Raw genomic sequence first — 26,532 nt, 5'->3', positions numbered from 1 at the left:
ACCTTGGTGTTCCTACCATTAATACCTTTCACCTTCAAAGAGGTGTCTACAGGTTGAGGTTTTTCCAATTGGTTCCATGCATTGAAGGAAATTAAATTATGATTATCCCTCATGTCAAGCAATGCATTATAGAGCACTTCAATGCATGGAACCAATTGGTTTTTCCAATTGGTTCCATGCATTGAAGGAAATTAAATTATGATTATCCCTCAGTCAAGCAATGCATTATAGAGCACTTCAATGCATGGAACCAATTGGTTTTTCCAATTGGTTCCATGCATTGAAGGAAATTAAATTATGATTATCCCTCATGTCAAGCAATGCATTATAGAGCACTTTACCATAAGGGCTAGGCAATTAAATGGATGTTCATAGAGGTGCTATGTGCTCATCTGTGTCTCCTCCAACTTCTCCCAACAAAGGCTTGTACAACTCCAAGGATAGCTTCTCGTCATTGCTATTGTTGTTGTATTTGTCTTTCTTTAGCTTCTTATTGAGCTTGAGCTTTCTTTAATTTTGCCTTTTCCTTGGCTGCCTTCTTATCATGTGGGCAGCCCACAAGGATTCCTTGATAGGAGGACCATAATACTTCTTGAATTTACTACCATTAAGGAAGCCTATGATTTCAACCCTGTTAAGGGTTTCAGCATGCATGCTACCTTGAGGTGTTATTTCACAAACTTGAAATGGTCCTTTTTTGGTATACTTGAGCTTCTTTTTCTCATTGTGGACTCTGTTACATAAGTACAAGGTCTCCCTCGTTGATTTCCTTATCCTTGATATTGTTATCAAACCACTTTTTCGGCGATCCTTTTTTGTTAACATGTTTTGCACAACAACTTTCCTTTCTTCCTCCAGTTGTTCAAGAATGAATGACCAGTTAGCCACCAACATGTTACCCTCAAGTCTCTTAGCTCCATTGCTACCCTTAAGCAGTGTATCATAAATTCCTAGGGCATTACCACTTCAACCTCATATACCATCTAAAATGGTGTACAACCAGTTACAAGTTTGTGAGAGGTTTGGTAAGCCCATATAAGTCTGCTATGAGATTGAATTCTTAATCATTACATTGAGCCTCAACGGTATTTGTCAACAATGTGGAAATGAGAACTTTGTTGGTGCTCTCGGCTTGACCATTTGCTTACGTGTAGTATAGAGTGGACTTGCAATGTGAGATCATGAACGTTGTGGTGAGATGTTAGATTACATCATTTATAAAATGTTTCCATTGGTCTTTCATGAGCTCGAAAGGACAACCAAAGCGGGTATTGATATTCTCATAAAGAAACTTAGCTATAGCCATAACGTCTACTTTTCTCGAAGCTCTTACTTCAGCCCATTTTTGACATAATCTGTAGCTATTAAAATGTACCATGCTTGGGTGCTACGTGCAATCAGACTGATGGATCCCACAAAATCTATGCCCCATTTCATAAAGGGTTCTAGAAATTTAACAAGGTGCAAGGGCATCATGTCTTTTTTGATGGTTTAGTGCATCATTGGCACTCCGTCACATCCTCTCGCAAATAGTGCACAATATTTAAAGAGCATGGACCATCACCAATACCTTGATTGAAGTATTCTTCTTGTCGTAACATCTACAAAAATGTCCACCATCTACCCCTTGGTGTGCATGTTCGATGATGTATAAGTATTCATCCTAGTGGCATCTCAATATGTCGTCCTTACCTCTTCTAACAAAGTTTTAAGAAACGTCCTTTAAAATTCTTTAAAGAAGGAAGTGTTTATAAGCCATTGGAATATGGATGGTACATTTCTCAAGCCAAATGGCATAACTATATAAGCGCTAACACCATGTTTTGTAACAAATGTAGTTTTAGCTTCATCCTCTGGAGGAGCAACGAAAATCTGGTTATATCCTGAATACCCATCTAAGAAGTTGTATGCTTCCTTGCCAGCTACTACTCGTTTAAGTATGTGTTTTGAATACGACAAGGGATAATGATCTCATCTTGTTACTACATTGACCTTCTTGAGATCAACACATACTCGTAATTTTCCATTCTTTTTAGGCATAACCACAATGGGTGACAACCCATTCCGAATGTTCAATCTCATAGATGAATCCACATTCGATGAGCTTGTATATCTTTTATTTAACAATTTTAACAAGGTCATTGATGGATAGGTTTAGCATTTGATACCATGGGGATCATGTGTTGTACAACCTCCACAGGTACCCTCTTCATACCATGGTAAGTCCATGCAAAGCAATCCTTGTATTCCTTGAGGAGGTCATTGAGCTCAACTTCCTAACTCAAAGTAAGGTGTTTTGCTATAAAGATTGGCTTAGGGTCTTCCCCAGATTCAGCTAAGTCTACTTCCTTTACTTCTGTGTCGGACCATCGTAAATTCCTTTCTACCTCACTTGTTAGTTTTTGTGTGGCATTATCAAACACTAACTTGCAGTCCCCAATTGTAAAAGATTTACAGTGCTCTGGGGAAGGGCTTCTTGATAATTTTCAACTACTTTAGCTGTAGCTTCCGCCGCTTCTTTCTCTTTTTGGGCTAGCTCTATGCTCTTCTTTTGCCTGCCAAAACGATTAAGCTTTAGTTTGTCAGCATCATTGATTTACATCCCCACCTTTTTTGAAGATACTCGTCTCGCTGGTTTTTTGAGAAACCTCATCCCTTTCTTCAGATTGGGATTTAATATCAGATTCATAGCTACTCCCTGTAGTTTTGGTTTCACTTCTCATAATTTCCCTTGATATTGTCAGCTCTTTTTTTCTCATAGCATCCGAGGAGCCGGTGTCACTTCCGGTCTCTTTTTCAAACTCCTCGGTCCTTGTGAGGAAACTTCTTTATTGTTAAGAAATACGGTGTGGGCCTTTGCATCGAAAGCATTGCAATGGTGGCCTATGTACCATATTTTCCTTGCTCGTTGTTGCACCATGGCTTCGAACAAGGAAGCATAGTCTATGGTGGCTAGAGCATGTTCTGAATCCCCATAGGGATCGTCCTACTCGTATGGGTCTTGTTTCTCTCATAACACTCATAGCTCTTATTCTTGGTCTTCTCTTTTTGAAGGTAAAGTTAGTACTGATGTGTTTTTTGGATGAATCGATAGAGGTGGTTGAGGAGGTGGATACACCAAACTGTGGCAAGGATTTTGGTAAGTAGGCACTAGAGTTTTTGGTTCGAGTGGATGGTGAAAATGGAAAGGCTAATGGTTACCTTAGCATGGGGAGCATCTATCATGGTGCCGGAGTCCACCTTGCCTTAGTACTAACAAAATGAGCCTCCCGTGCATTGGAGCTGGTAAGGCTAATGGTTGCCTTGGATCAGGGAGAATCTATCGTGGTATCAAAGTTCACCCTACTTAGTACCAACAATATCGTGCACTCATAAAACGAGCTATCTAAAAATTACCAATGGACACTCCGTGCTTGTATAGATTTGACGACAAATTGTATAGCAAACCATGTCTCTTTGTGGGAGTAAGTGTGGGTGTTCGACTTGAAGAACTAGACTTGGAGCTAGCCCTACCACTACTAGCCTTATCGATAAAGCAGATTATCTGCTAACTCATCCAGTGTCATGTCCTTGATTAGAAATATTTTTGGTGTTGTTGAGCTCTTTACCTTTCTTGTTTCTTAAAGATTATCGATTTAGTAGATTATGTGCCAACTCATCCATCATCATGTCCTTGATTAGAAAGCTTTTTGGTATTGGTTGACTTGAAGGACTAGTGGGGATGGACTGGTGGGGATGGACTTGGAGCTGGACCTATCACTGCTAGCCTTATTGATTGAGTAGATTATCTACCAACTCATCCATTGTCATGCCTTTGATTAGAAATATTTTTGGTGTTAGTTGAGTTCTTTACCTTTCCCCGAGTTTCTATCAAAACAGAGAGGAACCATTCCTTGTTTGAATGGAGAGGAACTGGAACTTGGTTCCATGGTAAAGAAGCTTCCTTAAGAAGGAACCATTCCTTGTTTGAATGGAGAGGAACTGGAACTTGGTTCCATGGTAAAGAAGCTTCCTTAAGAAGGTGGTACTCCCACTTGCACTATGTGTACTTGCTGAATTGGTTTGTGGATTGTCTTGTGGATTGTCCGACCTTGCTTGATAGTACTGCAAAAAAGAGACATGTACAACTATGGTTGTTGGGCTACTTGGCCATGGCTAGAAACCCAACTCAAGACGACACCAAGGTTAAAAACAGTGTGGCATCTCTAACATGGTTTGAGCACTTTTAGGGGGAGTGAATCTTGAGATTCTTTGTCCTACTTCCATTCCTTCATTGGGGCTTCACTTATATAAGGAAATTTAATATTATTTTTGCAAAGTTAATGGCACATTTCGTTGAGCTTATTGACGAATCTTAGGCTCGCAAGACCATGGCATCTCTCATTTCTAAGAGTTTTGTTATGCCTCCTCCCATCTCTATGTTTAATTGGCTCATTTCTTCCTATAGCTCCTCGCTTGAGGTAGATCCGAAAGGAGTCTTGTCTTTTTAACACGAGAGCACTGTGTTGAGTGCTAGTCCATTTGATGGGACTAGAGGTTGGATGGTTAGTTAACTGGATTATCGTTTCCAACAATTAGTCTGGATCAAGTTCATATCAGAGGGTTATTACCTTTGGTGTATTAGCCTAGCGCACAAGTTTGAATGGATTCATACATGTGTGTTTGCCTAAGTTGTAATTTTTATTATTAAAGGAATCTTTTTTTTATAGGCTCATGCCATTTCTGTGGGCTCATGTTTATTGGCTCACATCTGTTAGCTCATGGTTCATGGCTCATGCTTTGTGGGTCCACATCTAGCTGGGCTTATGTTTGGTGTCTCATGTCTTTTTTGTATGAAATAAGCTCACATAGGTTTTGTGAGCTAGACTCACGTCTAGTGGCTCACACCTTTTTTGCAAGAAATAGGCTCACATAGGTAGGTGAGCTAGACTCACATCATCATGCTTGGTAGGCTCATATCTTATGGGTTCATGCCTGTTGGCTCATGGATTTTTAAATGAAATAGGCTTACAAATTTTGTATTATGAAATAGGCTCATGGATTTTGATTTTTATGAAAATAAGAACACTTGGGCACGGATTCTAAGTGGTGCATGGGGCTCCGAGCCTATGATAGGGTTGGTGCGGGTAATTACTGAGCAATAATTTTACTTTATGCTCTAAGGACAAGAATATATGCTCTAATTTTACTTTATGCTGTAAGGACGAATTTATATTGGTATAAATTGTATGATAGGAAAATCTTTGTAGAACATGAGTAGGTGTGTCTTTATAAGTCTTAAATTGGTTTGGTACAATATTAGGTTCACCTACCTAGTATTGTATAGTAGGAATGTATTGGTACACATTGTATGATAGGAAAATATTGTATAATATTGTGTGTAAGAATATATTGGTTCAAATTGTATGATAGGAAAATATTTATAAAACATGAGTAGGCATGTCGTTTCAAGTCTTCAATTGGTCTGGTACAATATTAGGTTCACCTACCTTTAAAGTTTAAACTCAAGGTTCACATCTGTAGGCTCATGGCTTATGTCAGTAAACTCATGCCTTACATCTCTAGGCTCACGGCTCATGTCTTAGGCTTATGTCTACTGGCTCACGTCTGCTATATAGTCTTATGTCTCTTCTTTTTTTTTTTTTCACGGGACTTTCCCAATAGCTTGGAATGGATGGAAAATGAAGCTAAGACCTAGGCTAGTCCTCGTTTAGTGGTGCCAACTATGGTCATGTCAAGAGCTTACCTTAGCCTTTGCCGAAACAATGTCGTTTAGTCTTGCCTTAGAGCTATAAATACAACTTCATGGGCAGTTATATAGGACTTCAGTCATTCCCACATAAAGTACATTACTAATTCTAGATGTGCAGCATCGATAATTCATGAAACTAAGCTAGCTTGATCTCAACTATGTCAAAAATAACCCAATTAAATTTGCAATGACCAAGTTTTGGCATTTTTAGAAAATTGGAACCCGTTTTCTTGTTTGAAATACTATTTTTTAATGCCAGCTTTGTCCGACCTAGCAGTCAATTGACATTAAGCAATACACATTCAGTTCCTTTGCAACAATCCCTTATAATAGAATACTTGTGAGCTCTCCTTCTTCTATAGTCTTGTTTGCTTATGTTTTGTTGGATTCTTGCATGCTTGATGGTTTTCTTGCTTGAATATTTTTTAGTGTAGGCTTCTCTCTCTCTCTTTAGCTTCTTCTCCACCCATCTCTTTATATATAAATAATTGACATTAAGTAATACACATTTATTCCCTTACAATAATAATCCCTTATAATAGAATACTTGTGAGCTTTCTTCTTCTCTATTCTTGCTTCGTTGTGTTTTGTTGGATTCTTGTATGCTTGATGGTTTTCTTGCTTGAATATGTTGGAGTGTAGGCTTCTCCCTTTCTTTAGCTTCTTCTCCACCCACCTCTTATGAGAGAGGACCACATCACTTATACATGTGTGGGTTACATTAGGCTTTACTATCAAAGAGTATGGTTCAAGATGGAGCAATGACAACACGAAAAGAAAAAAAGGCATTGGGGTTTTTTTTCCCGGGTGGTGGGCTAGGCTCTTCTCCATCTAGGCAAAGAGAGCTCCTCCTTCACCCCTATAGCCATGGAAGCATTCCAGAGGAGATGCAACAGATGAGCTAGCACACCCGAACTGGTTATGTGAGTTATGGGAAGAGCCTGTAAGCACTTTTAAAACATGCTTGCACCTAGGTTTTAGGGCCCATCTCAACAAACTTTGGATGAGCTTTGGATGAGGGATCCTCTCCCCCGCAATGGGTAGGAGACTATTTGTTGGGAAGAGTTATATACACAATGGATTTGCACCTACCATCTCAACAATGAGGGACCCTCTCCCACCTTTCGATGAGGGATCCTCTCCCACCGCAATGTGTAGGAGGCTACTTGTAAAGAGCTATATAAACAATGGACTTGCAATATCAACACTTATAATTTTAATTTGCAAAAAGATTGTTTTCTCAATTTCTAGAATTACACAATTCAAATTTCTAGTACATTTCAAAAGTAACACCAACTATAAGTAGTATGAAGAATAATACACCCTTACAATCAGACAGGCTAGAAGCTCTCAGCATTTCAACACACCAGCGCAAACATGAGTACTATGAAGTTCTGCCGTGAATGGTACAAGCTGTCTGTGCTCTTCGTCTGCTTTATAGGGAAAAACTCTTTACATGATAAATAAATGGGTTTGCTCGTTTCAGCAATAACATACTGTACCCGCGCGAAGACAGAGACCAGAAAGTCCTCCTGTATGCATGCCGCAATTGCGATCATCAGGTAATATTCCCATAATGCTGTTGCTTCACATGGTAGTATCTAGGGTTATATCAAGGCCCACCATGCATATGCCTAGGGTAATACCGCAGCATGCATATGTCTACCCATCATTCAAGGTAAGCCATTGTGTGTCTTTTCGATGTTCTTTTTACATGTATGAAGGGTATGCTTGTGTGCGTGCATGTGTTAATGTGACTATCTGCAGGAGGTAGCAGATAATAATTGTGTCTACAGAAATGAGATCCATCATTCTGCTGGTGAGCGCACCCAAGTTTTGCAAGATGTGGCATCTGATCCTACCCTACCTCGTACAAAGGCCGTACGGTGCGCTGTGTGCAATCACGGAGAGGCAGTATTCTTCCAGGTTTGTAAAAACAACGTCTACATTTTCGTGTATGGCCCTGATTTGCCATGTTGTCTTTTAACCTTGATTACTTTCTATTTGCCTTAATAGTTATGTGCCCTTTCACTTTGGAAGCACACTTTTTGAAAGTATCTTTTGTGGTGGTTGTTGGCACTTGCACTTTCATGTGATTAATCAAAGAGTGGGAAGAAATGTATGTGAAGTGCACCTGTTTTCTTAGCTTATGTATCTATGGCTTCTATACTCCCTAGACAAAGAGATCAAATGAAATGATGATGTTTTATTTTATACCAGCTTAGCTCCGACAAGGATAATGTAGAGATAAGCTTTCACAATATTAGTGTTCAATGAATTTGCACCTCATATTGACATTCATCATAGCTTTGTTACATGATAAATGAACATGTAAAAATTTATTGATTGCTAGAATGTTGTTCCTCAAAACTGGTCTAAAAGTGCTCCAAACCTGTCCATTTAAGAGGATACAATGAGCGGTGTATAAAAGAAAACACTCACAAGAAGCATGATTATTCATTGCACAAAACTCTAAAATTCAAATTGCACACAATAAGAGAGAGAGAGAAGAATAGGTGATGATTGATGACTTGTGTGGAGAAGGGCTGACCGTGTATCTATATAGGTTTGTATATGTGGGCTGGCCATGTAGGCTTGCGGTCATAGTTAGTGCCATTGTCCGTGTTTTAGACTTGGTCCATAAAGATGTACTAAGAATTGTCATGTGGTTTTCCCCACCTCCCACAACCATCCGGGCTAATCGTGGGTCTCGTTTGGGCCCCACAATGTGAGGATAGGGTGTCCAAGAGTAAAGTCTACCTGCTCTATGTGTGGACCGTTATGGGATAATTGACCAGTGTAGCATGTAGCCTATTTGTTTGGTAGTGTGGCAAATCCAATCCAAGCTGTCCCTAAATCATCTGTCTTCCTAGACCACCATCCCGTGTGAATATTGGATGTCAGATGCCTGGACTGCTCAATCATAGCTACTCCTTATAATGGGGGTTGTACAAACATGACCTAACTGGTGCCTCGACAATATAATATGCAGGTGGAGCATTGATATCCAACCATCCATACTACAACAACTTGATTTATGCTGATTTTTCTTTAAAACTTGTCTTTAACTTTTGCTCTTTTGTTCTTGGTTTGCATACTTTTATAGGGCTTTTGCCTTTGGGCATTGTATATCCTTTTATAAATGTGCATCCTACACTAATTCTTTGGAAACTCTTACCTTACTGTTTCCCATTGACTTTCTCCCTATCATAGTAGCCAGAGGGGTTTTAAAACGCGGAGTTTTAAACGTTTTAAAACGTTTTTTTAAAATTGGGAAGTTTTTAAAAAGGTTTTTTATTTATCAGGTTTTTTAAATATAATTTTGGCCTAGATATAAGGGTTTTTAAAGTTTTTAAGCCTAGGGAGAAGGGGTTTCATGAATAAAACCATATAGGCTCCATAATCCACTAGTCTACAAATAATAACAATAAAGAGTGAAGTTTCAAAAATTAATACAAATGACAATTTGCTGCATGCCATAGACAAAGTTTCGAAACTTCATGAGCCTTGGCCTTTAATTGAAATTTGACCAATGACAACAAGTTACAACCATAGATATATCCAAACAAACTGAGTGAAAATGGTAATTAAAGAACATTGAACAGGCTAGAGAGTGGAGACTACATAATCTGAAATCAAAGTCAAATGATACATGATAGTGGGTCAAGCCCAAGCAACTGACAAATGCTCAAAAAAATAGAAAACATAGACTCTAAGCCTCCATCTCAACATCGGATGGCTCAACCCCTCTGACACTGTAGTGTAAATAGATGACTCATTCGAATCATCTGAATCTGCCTTCTCGATTTGTGCTGCAGCACTCTGACCCATACTAGCTTGAGCACTATTATTCGCCGCTATGTGCAAGATGATGTTGTGGTGGTGGCCTGAACGCGCGCCCTCACTCTCGAACAGCTCCGCGTGGTGCGAAGTGGCTGCATGGCCTCCTCGTACAACATGGCATAGATGTCTCGCTTGTCTGGTGGGATGTTGGGAAGCGGCAGACAATCTGTTCCTCTTCTTTGTGTGGAAGAGGGCCCAAGTACTCCAGTTTCACTTACAAGGACTCGAGCTGCAGTCCTGTGAGAGAACTCTCATGGCATCTTTCTCTACCATTGAGAAACGACAAGAGCTTAGAAGCTGAAATGAACAAGTAGAAACAATTAACTAAAGTCTAAAAGGCTTTTTTTCACAAGTAGCAAAGTTCTTACGAGATTAGGAGCACCAACGCCGTACTTCTCCCACCATGAGATAGGCTCAAGCTGGCACTCTTGCAAGCGAGCTGAAGGGGATCCAAAGTGTTTTCCTGTGCCAATCCGAAAGTATAGGCGCTCTTGCTCGATATTCTCAACTGTTGCACATCTCCACCTGTCAAATAACCAATGTACTCCTGCCAGCAATCCTCCAACTCCTCACATACGCATTGTTTGTCATCTTTCCACAAAGGACGAAGGATGTGTGCAATAGCATGAATTAGTCTATGAAACCAATCCCATCGATTGAGCCACGCGTTGTTGCGAAGACTCGTCCCCCTAATTGATCATTGATGATTGAAACATAAAATCAACACCCAAGTTACACTTTTAATCAAGAATACAATGAGGAAAGTCAAAGTTACAAAGAGAATGGACAATGAGCTTACTCCTCTTCCTCCAAGCCTTGTGCCGTGTTAATACATTCACTAATCTTGTCCATATACTCGTACAATAAGCCACATGTGTTGCCCTCCATATCGGTGCTGCGTAAAACACTATAGAATGACTATAAAATCCTCACCAAAGACTTCAGCCTTTTTCTAAAAGGCTTCCTCTCCCATGACAGGAGTTTCAAATTTTGGTCTTCTTTCCTTGACCTCATTCATGTCAAATCATGTACATGAAACAACTGTGCGTAAGAGTCTGCCACGAACTCGTAGTACCCTGTCAACTAGTATGAACATGTAGGCAAATTTGGTGGAGGAGGGCTTTTGGAGCTGTAGCTCAATCTTTGTTGTCATGTGCACAGTGTGTATCTACCGTGTGCTACACGCACACAAGACTAGCTTCGAGGTTGGGGAAGCCTGGAGCTAGTAGGCAGACTGATTGACGAGCTGAGTTAGGGATAGACTAACGGGCGGGCACCCAAGTATGGACGGGCGGGCGGGCACCCAAGTGTGGATGCCCAATGATCGGCCAAGAGCCTATAAAAGGGTGGCCAAGGTTAGTGATTAGTCATATAGAGTCTCGCGTGTCTTTGTGAGAGCTCTATGGTCAGGAGCTTGGATCTAGTGCAGACGTGCACCTGCTTCATGCAGCCGAGGCCGGCAGCAGTCTCGAGGCCCGCGAGGGTAGCCTCGTGGCGGTATGGGACGTCACGAGGTAGAGATTGGTCGGTACGTCCATCTAGTTAGCTCAGCTCGTGGCTCGGTGGGGACAGCCAAGACTTGTGGGCTTGCCCATAGCTGTCAAGGTTGGGAGGTGAGTCGGGCTTGCACCCCCTTCACGTTTGTTTGATTTGTTTGCAGGTTTCGAGTCTTGTACCAGGAGCGTTCTGCGAGGAGATCCTATGGGGATTTGACAGTGGTATCAGAGCAAGCCTCGTGAACGAGCAAGTCGGCAGGTAGAGAAAAAGTGGTCGAAGAAAAGGTATGAGTTCGAGAAGCTTGCTGTTTTTTCTATGCATACTGTTGTTTTTTCGATTTCAGCATGTTGCTTTTTCATCGTAGGAACCCGTGAAGAAGATTGTGGTCTAGTAAGGTTGGTTTGCTTAGCAAGAAGAAGGGCTGTATGTTTGCAACTGTTTGAACAGTTTGAGAGAGAGAAGAAGTAACAGCATGTTGGCTGTTTGTTTGTAAGAGAGAGAGAGAGAGAGAGAGAGAGAGAGAGAGAGAAATGAAATGATATATTAACGTCTCTAAGAGGCCATAATGGCCTATGAGACCAAAACTGAGAGTACATCTGAAGTTGGTGTCTCATCAAAGAGAACAAGACTAAAAAGTACAATAAACTGATTGTCCTACAGTTATAAGAGCAGAACTGCAAGACTCCGAGATGATACTGAATAGAAAAAACCTAGAAAATACTGGAAAATGTATATCAGGTAGATCCATGTATGGTGATCAATTGAAGTGTTGCCCTCTCCTTAGATCATGTATCTCCGCGATGGGGTGTCTAGAATGGAGAGGTCGTAGAAGCGAGGTAGGCGCCTCCGATGCCGAGCAATAATGGCTCTGATCTGGCGATGGTGAGGATGCCGTGGTCGGGATCCTGGTGGGCGTGGCCGACGAGCACGACATAAGATAACTGCTCTATCAGTGGTGACTCCCTGGGAGCGTGGTCGGTGCTCTGATGGCCCAATGGAGGAGGTATCAGGAGGTGTGTGGGCTCGGTTGCTGGTGCTGGTGCCGAAGAAATCTGTCAGGGTCCTCTGTCTAGGTACATCATGGCTCGGCCTCCTGTCTGCCAAGAGGGTCTCTCTATGTCTCCTGAGCTCAAGTAGAAACAATCCCAGGCATCTCTGATCCTCAAACTCCATGACCTTGTGTAACGGCCCAAAACCCTCTCGGAAGAGGCAGTGATATCTCCCTCGGATCTCATAATAGACTGTACATCGGCAAATGTAGTGTTCCTCTGTCTCTACCTCCTGGTAGCATAGCTGACAAATGCGGTCATCCACGATCTGATGCACATATCGCCCTGTCTCAATCCGCGCAGAGAGAGAGAGACGCCTGGATGGTGGTAGCGAAGCCTTGTGTGAAAGAAAAAAGCCAGCTTGTACATGTAGCCAGGCGAGTAAAACAGACGGCCAGGTATATGTGCAAGCGTGTTTGTGCACGCAGACGAGTACACGTAGGCAGGCGGGTACCCGTTGTGCGCAGACATGTGAAGCATCCCTGCACTCGGGCCAGTACGTGCAGGCTAGCGTAGGTGCGCTGGGTGTACACAGGCGCAGGTGCGCAAGTACAGACGACAGCGGGTCACAGGCGCACTTTAGCAGGCGGCCAGGTACGATTGCAGGCGGCTAGGTACGTGTGTAGGCGGCGCACGTAGGCAGGCGAAGAACAGGGGCGCATAAAATAGCGAAAAGTGAAAAGCACAGTCAGGTGTTTTTCTTGCTTTTGTTTTTTTTTATAAAACAAAAAAAAACCCACGGCTTGTTTTCGTTTTTTTTTGTTAAACCTTAGTAAAAGGGTTTAAAAACCCAAGTTGCTTTATAAGTGTTAAGAAAAAAAGAAAAAAGAAAACAGAATATATATATATATATATATATTTTGCAAAAAAAAAAACACAAAAGCAAAAGCTAAGTAAGCTTTTGGGGAAGCCTATATATTCCCTTAAGCGGGCTTCTTGCCACACCTCTCTCAAGTCCTCAAGCTCTCAAGCTCTCTAGCACTCTTATTTGTGCAAGATAAATATTTTCCTCACCTTGCCCTCTTCAAGATGTCGACCCAAGAATCCGAGTTGGAGCCCTTTCTTGAACGTGAAGACCTATGTACGGAAGCCACCGATGCTGATCTTTTCGACGATTATGTGTCAAAATCAGATTTGCAAGAGTTTAAAGTTGCTCTCGAAGCTTCTTCCTCGGAACGTCAAGCACAAATCGCCGTGCAGATGCAGGCTTTACAGAACTCCATCTCTTTGTTGACCACTATCCTATCTACTCTTTCGGGTATGGATACCTTGGCATTTGCTTTAGGCCCCAACATTACTCTGGAACAGTTCGGGGGCGAGCAAAAGCAGCGCACCAAGGAGATAGTGGACACTTGGCTACATAAGTGGCAAGTCCATTTTTAGTTCCATCCATATGACGATGGGAAAAAGATCCAATTAGCAGCAGGTTTCCTCTCAGGCAAAGCTTTGCTTTGGTGGAAGGAACTCAACCCTAAACCAACGACTTGGGCACAGTTCGAAGATATCTTCAAGAAAGAATTCCTCAAGAAAGAGGATGACTATGATGTTGTTGCCCGGTTTACTACTTTGACCATGACCTCGCAGAACCTCACTTATGAGGTCTATCTCCAGAAATTTAGGGACTTGCAGATGAAAGCTACGAAGATGGATTCCACAACTCTTTTGGGTTTCTTCGTAGCCGGTTTACCCGACTCATACCGTTTACAGGTTAAAAACAACAAATGCAAAACTTTGGACGAAGCCATTCGTTCCGCTCGTATCTATGATGATACAATGGTCTCTTCCAAGTCTAAACCCGTTACCGAGCAGGGGAACAAGCACAAAAGGAAGTTCTCCGCACCAATGGCTAGCACGACTGAAGGAAAGTCTTCGGACCAACCTTCGAAGAATTCAACTTCGACACCAGCGAAGAAGAAACGTCTCCTTAAGGCTTTGAAGCTCAAGGAGGAGGGACGTTGCTTCATCTGCGAAGAAAAAGGACATATGCGTAACGAGTGCCCGAAGCAAAAGGGTGCAAAGACCAACGCAGGACCCAAGCCAAAGGCGGCTAACTAGTTGTCTTTGACAGGTACGCTAGTTACTGTACTTTCTCGCCCTAGTACATGTTCTGATTGTCTGTTCAACTCTAAAGTTTTTGGTTGAGTTTATGGAGAAGTGAATGGCCATAAAATTAACATTCTTCTAGACCCTAGCAGCTCACACAACTTTATTACAAACTTGTGCAAAAATTGGGTCTTGACACAACACCCAATGATCATACCTATGAGGTACGCCTACCTGCGGGTCGGAAAATATGGGATCGAAAGGTGGAGATGCTACCGATCCGGATTCAAGACTAGAAAGATACTCTGGAATGCTATATTATGCACCTAGAACATGTAGACTTGTTATTAGGGATTGAGTGGTTTAAGACTCTTCAAGTCCAGATAGATTGGTCTAGTCATATTTTTTCTTTTGAACATAGAAACACCCAGTATAGTATCTTAGGTGATTGTATACATCCCTCTCAGGGACCTCTTGTAAATATAGTTGATTTTGACAATATAATGGATTTTTCTTTGTATACTGCTTTCCATTGTGTATTGATTCCACTTTCTTCATTTCTCATACCTTCTATGGATGTCAATGAATTAAGTGTGTTTGAAAGCAAAGAATTATAGAAGATACTTGATTCATTTCAAGATCTAAGGAACTGCCATCGGGCTTACCATCTGAAAGGGCAGTAGATCATCGTATTGACCTGATCCTTGGTGCTCACCCTGTTAGTATTCCACCTTACAAGATGAGCCAAGCTGAGAAAGATGAGTTGGCCAAACAATTCGAAGATTATTTGAGGATGGTCCAGATTCGTCCAAGTAAATCACCTTGGGGTGCACCTGTGTTGCTTAGGAGAAAGTAGGACGCTATCCTCTCCCTAGATCAGATAACCTGATTGACCGGTTAGCAGGAGCGAAATATTTCATGAAGATAGATTTACGTACTTACGTACTGGCTATCACCAGATACGTATTCATGAAAGGCATGTCGAAAGAACCGCCTTTCGGACTAGGTATGGCCATTACGAGTTTCTTGTATTACCTTTTGGGTTAACCAATACTCCAGCTACTTTCCAGCAAATGATGAACGATCTTTTTCGTGAACATTTGGAAAAATTTGTGGTTGTGTTCCTGGATGATATTTTGATATATAGTCAAATGTGAGTTTTTCATGACAGACATCATTTACTTGGGACACAAGATCACTAGAGATGGATTGAGCATTGACTATGACCGAGTTCATAAGGTTTTGGCCTGGCCTATACCGCGAACAGTGAAACAACTTCGTTCTTTTCCCGGTTTTGTTGTTTTTCTTCGAAAATCTGTGCGGGAGTACTCTCAGCTCACACTACCAATGACCGACTTGTTGAAAGGTCGTGGATGTAAGTCAAATCAGCCTATCACTTGGAATAACGATCTGGATATGGCTTTCAGACTTTTGAAAGATAAAGTCAAGGAAGCACCTATCTTAGCATTACTTGATCCTAGTCGGCCTTATGTTCTTGAAACTGATGCTAGTGACTATGCCATCGGGGCTGCTCTATTTCAAGATGATAGACCTGTTGCTTTTGAAAGTAAAAAGCTAGACGACACTCCAACTTGTTGGCCAACCCTTGAGAAGGAACTTTATGCCGTGATTCACGCTCTCAAGGTTTGGAGACATTATTTATATGGCTCCAAGTTTGTGGTATTGATTGATCATCAGTCAATCAAGTAGGTGTGTGATGCGGATGATTTGAGAGGAAGGAAAGCTCAATGGGCTGAATTAATGCAAGATTTTGATTTTGAGATTCGTTATAGAAAAGGATCCATGAATAGTGTCGTAGATGCGCTTAGTCAAATTAGAGAGGTGAATACTTTGTCGTTCATCGAGATTTCTATTGACTTATTTCAGTCATTGAGAGGGCTTTGTAGGACTGATAGTTATTTTGGTCCATTTTGCCAGAAGATCCAGGACCGGAGCTCATTGATTGACCAAGACTCAATGACTGAGCAGCCTATCATTCAGGCTGCAGGAGGTTAGTGGATGATTCGGAATGGTTTACTATTCCGTAATGACAAAATTTGTGTACCACAGATCTCGGACATTAGGTCCAAGATTCTTAAGGAGTGTCACGACGCCCCTTCTGCTGGACACCTTGGGGTACACAGGACATTATCGTTAGTGAAACACACTTTTTATTGGCCAAAGATGTAAGGGTATATAGAAGATTATGTTCTCAAGTGTCAAGTTTGTCAAGCAAATAAAGCTGAACGCTTTAGACAGGTTGGGTTGTTGCATCCTTTGCAAATCCCAGGTAATAAATGGGAAAGTATTTCCATGGATTTTATTACCGGATTGCCAAGAACACATCAAGGCCACGATTCTATTTGGGTTGTGGTAGATCGCTTGACAAAAATGGCTAGATTTTTACCCACCCGGAAGACCATTAGAGCTACGCAATTAGCAACTTTGAATTTGAGTTTCTCAGATCATCATCAATCTGATGGCCATACCTAAAGAGTGAATCAAATTTTGGAGGATATGCTTCGAGCATACGTATCCAAAAGACAGAGTTCATGGGAGGATTATCTTCCTATGTTAGAATTTGCATATAACAGTACTAAGCATACGAGTACAGGTTTTAGTCCTTTCATGCTTATGTATGGTTTTCAACCTAGATCACCTGTTACAAAGGGATTTTTAGGACTTCAGCATGATGCAACACGTAATTTTTTGCAAGATATGCTTGAAATGTTACAAGTTACGAATGAATCTATTAGAAGTGCTCAAGACCGAGACAGATTTTATTCTAATAGACATTGTTCACCCAGAGAGTTTTCTGAAGGCACGATGGTGTATTTGCGAGTTCGGAAAGATTCCGAGACTTTATGGACAGGTCGATCTCCGAAATTATCCCCTAGATACTGTGGACCATTTCGTATTACACGACGGATTGGTTCAGTTGCATATGAATTGGATTTGTCTTCTCATGTGAAAGTTATCCTGTATTTCATGTCAGTAGACTTAAGGAAGTACTGGGTGGAACAGACCAGTTAGTTACTCCTCAAGAAATCATAGATGTGGAGGACATGACATTTGTTCCGATAAGATTCTTGGATTTCGTGAAAGAAGATTGCGTAATACGTTTATCATGGAATACAAGATCAAGTGGAAGGATTGTGTTGAGGAGGACGCTACATGGGAGACATGGACTACTCTTCAGAGAGATTACCCTGGCTTTTTAGTGAGCTCAGGAGTGAGCTCTTAGAGGAAGGGGAGTATGTCATGTGCACAGTGTGTATCTACCGTGTGCTACACGCACACAAGACTAGCTTCGAGGTTGGGGAAGCTTGGAGCTAGGCAGGCTAATTGACGAGCTGAGTTAGGGATAGACTAACGGGCGGGCACCCAAGTGTGGACGCCCGATGACCGGCCAAGAGCCTATAAAAGGGTGGCCAGGGTTAGTCATTAGTCACGTGTCTTTGTGAGAGCTCTATGGTCAGGAGCCTGGATCTAGTGCAGACGTGCACCTGCTTCATGCAGCCGAGGCCGGCAGCAGTCTCGAGGCCCGCGAGGGTAGCTTGGTGGCGGTATGGGATGTCACGAGGTAGAGATTGGTCGGTACGTCTATCTAGTTAGCTCAGCTCGTGGTTCGGTGGGGACAGCCAAGACTTGTGGGCTTGCCTACGGCTGTCAAGGTTGGGAGGTGAGTCAGGCCTGCACCCCCTTCACGTTTGTTTGATTTGTTTGAAGTTTTCGAGCCTTGTACCAGGAGCGTTCTACGAGGAAATCCTATGGGGATTTGACATTTGTCCTGAAGATATTGAGCACCTTTGATCTCTTTATTTGACAATGAACTTTGCGGTGGCTAACGCTTTGGCAACCCATGGCATCTTACCCACATCCTCCATCAACAAGTCCAAGCTATGTGATGCACTAGGAGTCCAAACAATTTTTGGAAGCTCCTCATGTAACATACGACCCAGACGGACACAATTGGATCCATTATCTGTTATAACTTGGACTATATTATCTGGACCAACCTCCATCACAGCCTCTCGCAAGTGTCTCCAAATAAACTCCCCTGTGACCATTGTACCTGGCAAAGAGTCGTCCCTTCAAGAACATGGTGCTCTTACAGGAGGATCCATCACATAGAAGTGTATATCCGTATTTCTCCCATGTAGCTCTTCGTGGCTTTCCATTAGCATCAATGGGAAGTTAGTTCTTAAACTTCACAAGGTAACGCTTGACAACTTTGCCTGCTCAAGCTTGAGTTCCTTGTGATACACAATCTGCTCTGGCTGCAAGATCTTCTCAAGCTCATCCACTTTTGGTGGATCCTCAATGACCGTTTCACTGGGCTCCGGCCCTACATATTTGCGAAGGAGACTGTTGGGTCCGTGGCAAGTCCATAATGAAATCCATTGTAATACTTTCCCATGGCTACGTGGGAATAGGCGATGGTTGAAGCAAACCTGGTGCCTTTTGCCTATCAAATTTCACCTTTTGATAGGTGATACATGCACGTACATGTGCCTCTATCTCCTTCCGCATACCTGGCCAAAAGAAATGCCGCTCAATCATGTGCATAGTAGGCATTATGTCTCTATGACTAGCATATGGAGGAGCATGGCACTCGTCCAAAACCTTTTGTCTCATGTCAAACACCACACATAGGCAATTATCTTTCATAAGGTAACCCTCTTTGATCACATGAGAGGCATGTGCATGGCCAGCCATCAAATCAGCCCAAATAGTGGCAAAATCAGTATCCGTATGATACAAATCACGCATGGCAGACAAGTCTCCATTAGAGGCAACCGAAATAGCTGCTACATACGGATTTTGTGACAATGCATCTGCCACTACATTCTTCTTTCCTGGGGTGTGTAAGATCTGAAAATGAAACATAGAGAGGAAATTGGCCATCCTCATATGTTTCTTTGACAATTTAGTTTGGGTAAGAAAATACCTCAAACTCTGGTGATTTGTTTTCAGAGTAAAATCAGCCCCAAGAAGGTAAGGTTTCCATATGGTAAGTGCACCAAGAGCTCTTTCTAATAAATGCCAAGAGAGAACTCTGTATCATGCAATCTATGGCTCTTATAAGCCATGGCATGTCCCTCTTGATTTAGGACAGCTCCTATGCAATTTCTAGATGCATCACATTCCACACTTAAAGGCTTTTGCAAATTCGGAATGATCAACACTAGGTCATGAGTAGTTGCATCTTTCAATTTGAGGAATGTATCCCTCTCTACATCAGTCCATTTGAATGTAGCCTTCGTCTTTATCAAATCATACAAAGGAGAAGCAATCCATGCAAAGTGCCGAATGAACTTGCGGTAATAAGAGCATAATCCAAGAAAACTACCGATCTCATGCACCGATGTCAATTCGGGCCAATTCCGAAGTGCATCAATCTTTGGAGGATCCATCCGCACTCCATCTTTGGACACAATATGCCCAAGATAATGTATCTCTGACAAGAAGAACTCACTCTTCTTTGCATTTATAAAGAGTTTATGCTTACGGAGTTCTTCAAAAATAATAGCCAAATGAGCTCTATGCTCTTCTTCGGTCTTCGAGAAGACTAGGATGTCATCAAAGAAGAATTTCCTGTACCCACGTAATAAGCGATCCATCATTCTATTGAATGTAGCCGGGGCATTCGTAAGACCAAAAGGCATAACAAGATACTCATAAAGCCCAAATGCTCTCCTGAAAGTAGTTTCGTGCACATCCTCAGGCATCGCACGCACTACCCACTCTTGAGATCAATTCAGCTAAAGCATGCCGATCCATCAAACTTGTCAAGGATGTCGTCTATGCGTGGAATCGAAAATCGATTCTTGATGGTGAGCTTATTCAAAGCTCTATAATCCACACACATACGAAAGAATCCATCCTTGTTTTGAACCAAGAGGACGGGTGAACAATATGGGGAAAAGCTTGGCTGAACCAATCCCTTCTCAAGAAGCTCGTTTACTTGCATCATGATCTCCTCTTTTTGGAATGCACTTACACGATAGGCTGGCCTATTAGGTGGTGAGCTACTCGGCACAAGATCAATGTGATGTTCTTCCGGTCGTATGGGTGGCAACTCATTTGGTAACTCATCAGCAAAACAATCATTGTACTCTTGCAAGAATTTCAGCCTATTATTACTAAGAGTGTTTACATGCACATTATTTTCCTCAAAATGATCCCGTACAAAAATCAAGTAGCAAAAATACTCTTTTTCATTACTTTCTTAATTTGTACATGAGATACAAAGGGAATGGTATCACTCTCTTCACCAACATCAATTACATGCTCTCGGCCTTTATGCATGAAGGTGCTCTGTTGGTCTTAAAGGCCTTGCAGGGATCAATGCGTGTGTGCCAAGGCTTACGTCAAAGCCATTCAAAGGCACCACAAGAAAATTCTCATGATCCACATAGCCTTGAATGTGTATGCACAACTTGCTAATAATAGGCATAACTTGCACTTGTCTACCAACAAAGGCAGCCCTTGCTTCAATTTGAGGATCCATGTCCTCCACTTCAATACCCAAAGCAGCTGCTATCTGTGCATATATGAAGTTCTCAGTTGCACAATCATCAAACATGAACAAAGCGGGCTGATCCTTAAGCTGTCCCCAAGCTTTACATACAACCTTGTCTTTGCTATCATGTGAAGTGTTGCCCTGCACATCTGGAACCATATGCACATTGGGCTTTGATGCATTTGCATTATCACGCTGCTTCTTGTTTGGGCATGCATTGCAATATGCTGAGTGCTACCACAAGTAAAGCATTTCCCCTCGCTGATACATTGCTTTTTCTGCTCTGGAGTGAGACCATAGTCTCTCACTTTGAAGAGACGCTTCTTGGTAGAGTTATTTTCAGTCTTTGGACCATTTATTATCTTGGTTTTGGTCCTTTTTAGGTGGCTGTCCATTATTTTATAGGTTTTGGACAACCCTCCCTTTGCCTTGAAATGAGGGTTTAGCCTTATTGGATCGCCTCAATTTGTGTTTCAATTGCTCGGTGGCAATGGCGGCTGCGATTAGTTGATGTAAGGTGTGACCATGATACATTTGTAGTCCTGCTTTGTACACGGGTTGCAATCCCGATTGAAACCTTCTTTTCCTTTCCTCCTCAGTGACGTGCATAAAATGGAGACAGCTCCAAAAGTCTTTCCAAAACTTTTGTACATATGCATTCACTGTTTCCCCCTCATTTTGCTTCACCCAATCCCACTTTGTTGTTATCTCATTCAATGCATTGGGAGGCAAGAATTGGACACAGAACCTCTCCTTGAACTCTTCCCATGATCTAAAAGGATTCGGTGAGAGCTTCTCTGCGAGCCACCAATGGGCAGCAGTGCCTTTCATGGACATGCTTACATGCCGGATCATGGATTTCTGAGTGAAATCCTCATCATTGAAAGCAATATCAAACTGGGCAAGTGCCTTTGATGCATCATATTCCCCATGATATGCGTCAAACTTCATAGATTTGTCTCCAGCTTTGAAGTCATGAGACTTTGATGCATGAACCTGCATCTCAACATGTTTTGCCGCATGTTTTTCCATTGGGACAATCCCTGACTGGCATCATTTTAGAACAAAAGGTGATACATTAGGCATAGATGTATGTGCTGTCATCATTTTCGGCATCTCCAGAATTCATGTGTGTGGATGGGCTTTGGATGTCCAAAAGATCAAGAATGTATAAGCTTTGGGAATGGGGGGATTATCCAATACAGAGGACCAAGCATTCGTAGCATGGTCCATGCACTCAAGATGGTTTCTTGGACACAGAAATGGGTTTTAGAGCTCAAGTGTCAAGTGGAAAGTATGTATGGCGAACTCTTGAGGATTTGGGGGAGATCGAGTAATGAAATAGGTTTCTACATGGTGCTTACATGTATTTCTCATGTGGTGGAACACAAAGAGATCATCTCCTAAATTTTAGGGAAAGTTGCTATTTTTTGCAATCTTCGATGGAATTTCCGTTCGTGTCATTACCTCTGGAATACGACAGAGATCGAGTATTGCCAGAGCGGCGCTGTGAAATTAGCTATCGTCTGGGATATTTTTAGAGCTGAAGATTGTGGAATTTTTGGCCTTTGGATTTGGGACATGTGGCAGATAAGAGGACAAAAGTGAGACAAGTGTCCTCACACTTGTCAATTCAGCTTTACACATGGCATTGTAGCATTTTCTTGCTTATTTGAACATGAGAGAGTTATCTCTTGGGTGAGTTTGAGCTTCAAGCAGGTTTTTGGAGGCTGAAAACTCTGATTTTTCTCCATTTCTCTTCATTTCTAAGCCCAGCATAGCCATATCCAGCTTGGGGAAGATGATTTTCACTACTCTACACCATCTTGCACACCTCGGATGGCTGTTTTTCAACAAAACAGTCCTAAAGCTTGCTGAAATTTTTGGTTTTATGCAATATACAGGTTTTGGCGCTCATGGATGCGACATACAGGCTGTTATACAGGTTTATGAGCTCATGAATGAGCTACATGGGCTGGTTTACAGGTTTATGAGTTCATGGATGAGCCGCATGGACTGGTTTATAGGTTTATGTGCTCGTGGAAGAGCCATATGGGCTGTCATACATGTTTATGCGCGTATGGAAGTGCCATGTGGGCTGTTATACATGTTTGTGCACCTATGGAAGGACATGTTGGATAGCCATATTGGATGAAGGATAGGTTTATGATTGTATATGGATAATCCGGCATCTCCCATGGGGAGAGTAAGGCCCTCAAAGCTTGTACATGTTATATTTCTCCTTGGATAATGAAATACTCCAAGGGGGGGTCGGCCACTGATGGTTCCTCTCCCATAGCATGGAGATTCATCCTCTTGGACATAAGTTCTTGTTCGAGCACCTGTGGGAATTCCAAGACATGTGGGATGGTTGCCTTTTCAGCATAGGCATCCTCGATACGAACCAAGTATATGAAGGAGATAGCACAGGCGGAAGCATAAAAAGTAAACATAGGAGAGAGTGCAAAGTAGAATGAGAGAGTTGGACAAGATCACCTTTTATAACAACAATAAAGCTTTACAATGGCAATGGCGTGCATCAGTGAGCTGGCTGACTGTTCACAGGACAAATAAATAGGAGAAATACAATAAAATGTCCAGATAAATGGTAAAGCCCCAGAACACTGAGATGCACAATTCTAGCACCCCCTCTGCAGCTCATAGTGTGCATGAGTCGGAAGAAGATAAGTCGATGAAGATGCAACCATGGACTCTCCAGCATTGTGGATATTGGAATCACCTCGGAGAGCACCCACCAACCTGTTTCCTCGAAACAAGATACCACCACGAACAACAAGGAACTTTACTTGGCCACGAATTCCCACACAAGTGTGCAGTGAACTTCAAGAATAGATGATGAGCTCCTGGACACACCGCGCCCATAATCTCCAACAGTGGACGGAACACATCACGTCCCAAAAGCCTTGAACAATGAACTTGGAACAGATCCAGTTCATAATCTCTGCTGCACCAAAGATAACCATGTCCTGCCAGATGTCTAATGCTTGGAACTCCGAATCACGATCCCCATGCACCAGTAAGTGGAGCTGTAATCAGTCCCCTCTCCCGCTCACAAGCCTCTTGTGGTTGGAAGCACATGGGGGGAAACTGTATGTGTACTAGAGAAGCACACCATCTGGGGTCTCCTTAGCCGGAAGCGCCTTGGGAGCCCTAGAAGTGGTACTAGAATCTGTATCACTATCTTGTGTCGTGTCTTTGCCTTTTCTTTGAGATGAAGCCTTGCCCTTGGTCTTGTCCTTCTTCTTGGACAAGCAATCCTTGGACAGATGTCCTCTTTTCCCGCAAGAGAAACGACGACTCCGACCTTTCTTTTGAACTGAGGAAAGTGCCTGGTTAGAACTGTTGACTGACACCTTCAACTTACCCTGTGAGATGAGAACGGACTCCTCCTCCAAAAGTAGGGAGTTAAGATCATCAAAATCTAACTAAGTGGATGTGACCTGGCACTGCAAAGATCGAGAAATCACATTATAGTCTGGAGGAAGCTTGGTGAGGATAAGTGAAACCGGCCTCTGATAGAAAACCAGGGTGCGGTAGGAGCAATCACCCGTCCACTTGTAGTCTAGATGAGAAACAAAACACAGATTGGAGCTAGAGTGCCCAAATCTGAAAACACAGCGACACCTGTTGGCCCCAAAGCTTGGCGCCCCTTGCGGTATTTCTTTATTCAATTATAATAAAATGAATGGCTGAGTACAACACAAAGACCAGCCAAGAGTTTACACCTGTATATCCAATCTGACGGCCCACAAATCCTTCTCAGCACAGAGGATCTATGCACACAGATCTGTGTCTTCAAACAACACACTGTGCCTCCCTCTGGTCAGCCAAGATCACTAAGCAGGCCAGCCATGGGCATACATCTGGCATAACTCAAGTGCATGATACATCTTCTCAGCTCAAACATACATGTGCTGTCCAATCTCTGTCTCAACCCTTGTCAATCTGCCATACCCCTCCTCTCACAAGGGGCCAGATAACACATATCTGCAACAGACATCAAGCAGTAGAAAGAGAGATAGATGAACAGTAACAGAGCTTACCAAGTTCAGCTCGTGAAATAACACTGGAGGAAGCAACAGCACCAATCTGTACTTGCAGGCACTTGTATCCAGAACCCTGCTTCACACGTGTGCTTGTACTTGCCTGTATCCTCCTCCTGATGTTCACTCTTATGTTGTCCTTGAAAAATACAGATCTGAAAATCAGCACAGTACCCGTCTGTACCGCCTCGGGATACGTGCCAGGAGTTGTACTTGCATAAACAGTCGCTGTCCACTCTTGTACCTGCCTGAATCTGAGTACACAGACCTGTCCAGCACCTGTTTACACCATCTACAGCAGTTGTACTTGCTGTACCCGACTGTCCGTACATTGTACGGCAGTCGTACAGTGGGGTACGGGCTGTGTACTTGCTGGTACAGCCTGTACTGGCCTGTGCGCAGAGTATCCAGCAGAGGGAACACGACGTTTGCAGCAGCTTCTATGCGCAGCCAGCAACAGAGGAGAAAGAGAGAGAGTCCTTGCACAGTTCTGGCCGTACAGTGCCGTACGGCTGATTCCACCCAGAAAAACAGCAACAGTACACAGAAAAACAGCAGCCGCCTCCCTTCTCTTGTGCTTTTCCACGCTAGAGAACATGCGCATGAAGGCTTCTCCAGTTTTGCTACACGACTCCCCAAAAAGGGAAGAGAGAGAGAGAGGAGAGAGAAACACTCCTCCCCAAAATTAATCCCTAGGGCCCCAAACTTTAATAAGTTCCTAGGGCCACTAAGGCCTAGGGGCAAACTTCAATAAACATTAAAACTTAATGTGTCTAGTTCCCCCCTTCACACCTAGGGATGTCCACACATCTTAAACTCTGTCCGGGCACCCCCCCATGTGAATCATAAAATATTCTGACTCTGCAACCACCATGCCCACACTTGTCTTGCTCCATTTTCACAGGGCCATGACATACCCCCCTCTTGAAAAATGGCAAGCGTCCTCGATTGCATTCTGGTGATGCATCAAAATATCCAGAGTGAAATATACAATATGGCAAGATCAGCGTCCCAATCTCTCTAAGCCATACACATGTATCATCATTCACTGCAAACCAATGGCATAGTAATAGTCCAAGTTGTATACCACTGTGAACCATACATATCCACAAAAATCTCCATGTGACTAGTACACATATATCATAGAAGTCCCATAAACAGATGTACTGTCAGCCTCAGTACCTTCGGGTGAGATAAGATCTGCACCAAGCGACCTCTAGATGTCATCTGAGCCTGTCTGTATCAAGGGAGTGGAGGTGCTACCCCCCTCTTGAGCATCAGGTAATGCTCCAGACCCATGCTCTGCTGAACCTGAATGAGCCACAATAAGAGTCGGCTCTAACTCAAAGGCATCGAGATAAAGCTGCAAAACCTGAGGTGAATCTGTTAAGTCACCTTCCTCCATCCACTTCGCATCCATCGGTGAATAGTTCTTGAACTTCACAAGATCGGAAACTTTACCTCGTACCTTCCTTTCTTTATGTGCCAGTATCTGCTCTGGAATCGGAACCTCATCAAGTTCCTCAACTTCCGGCTGAGCCTCATCTGATACATCCTCAGGCACATCCCCACGGAAAGGTCTAAGAAGACTCACGTGAAAAGCATTGTGAATCCTCCAGTGATCTGGTAACTTCAATCGATAGGTTACCTCACCAATCTTTTCTAAAACCTGAAAAGGCCCATAATATCGCATGCTCAACTTAGGGAATAAGCGCTCTTTACCCTTCATCTTCTTGAGTCTAGCCTTTTCAAAGCGCA

General features: G+C 42.6%; 1 protein-coding gene across 4 annotated transcripts in view; it reads left to right on the top strand.

Moving 5' to 3' along the window:
- The first annotated feature begins 7,013 nt into the window (after positions 1 to 7,013).
- Positions 7,014 to 26,532, top strand: part of LOC147639696 (DNA-directed RNA polymerases II, IV and V subunit 9A) — a 53,716-nt gene continuing 34,197 nt past the window's right edge. The window contains exons 1-4 of one of the 4 annotated variants that reach the window (XM_086772900.1): positions 7,014 to 7,158; positions 7,239 to 7,314; positions 7,530 to 7,678; positions 11,256 to 11,376. In XM_086772900.1, coding sequence (XP_086629026.1) covers positions 7,130 to 7,158; positions 7,239 to 7,314; positions 7,530 to 7,678; positions 11,256 to 11,334 — 333 coding nt within the window. In that variant the 5' untranslated portion in view covers positions 7,014 to 7,129 and the 3' untranslated portion in view covers positions 11,335 to 11,376. Of the gene's footprint in view, positions 7,159 to 7,238; positions 7,315 to 7,519; positions 7,679 to 11,255; positions 11,377 to 26,532 lie in introns of all 4 variants that reach the window. The other 3 variants (XM_086772882.1, XM_086772910.1, XM_086772890.1) reach the window with 3 other exon arrangements.

The sequence above is a fragment of the Cibotium barometz genome, chromosome 3 (assembly GCF_041138505.1).
Source record: "Cibotium barometz isolate CiBa-2024 chromosome 3, ASM4113850v1, whole genome shotgun sequence".
Classification (NCBI taxonomy): Eukaryota; Viridiplantae; Streptophyta; class Polypodiopsida; order Cyatheales; family Cibotiaceae; genus Cibotium; species Cibotium barometz.
The sequence above is the reverse complement of the archived record's forward strand: the minus strand, read 5'-3'. Positions and strand labels throughout refer to the sequence as shown.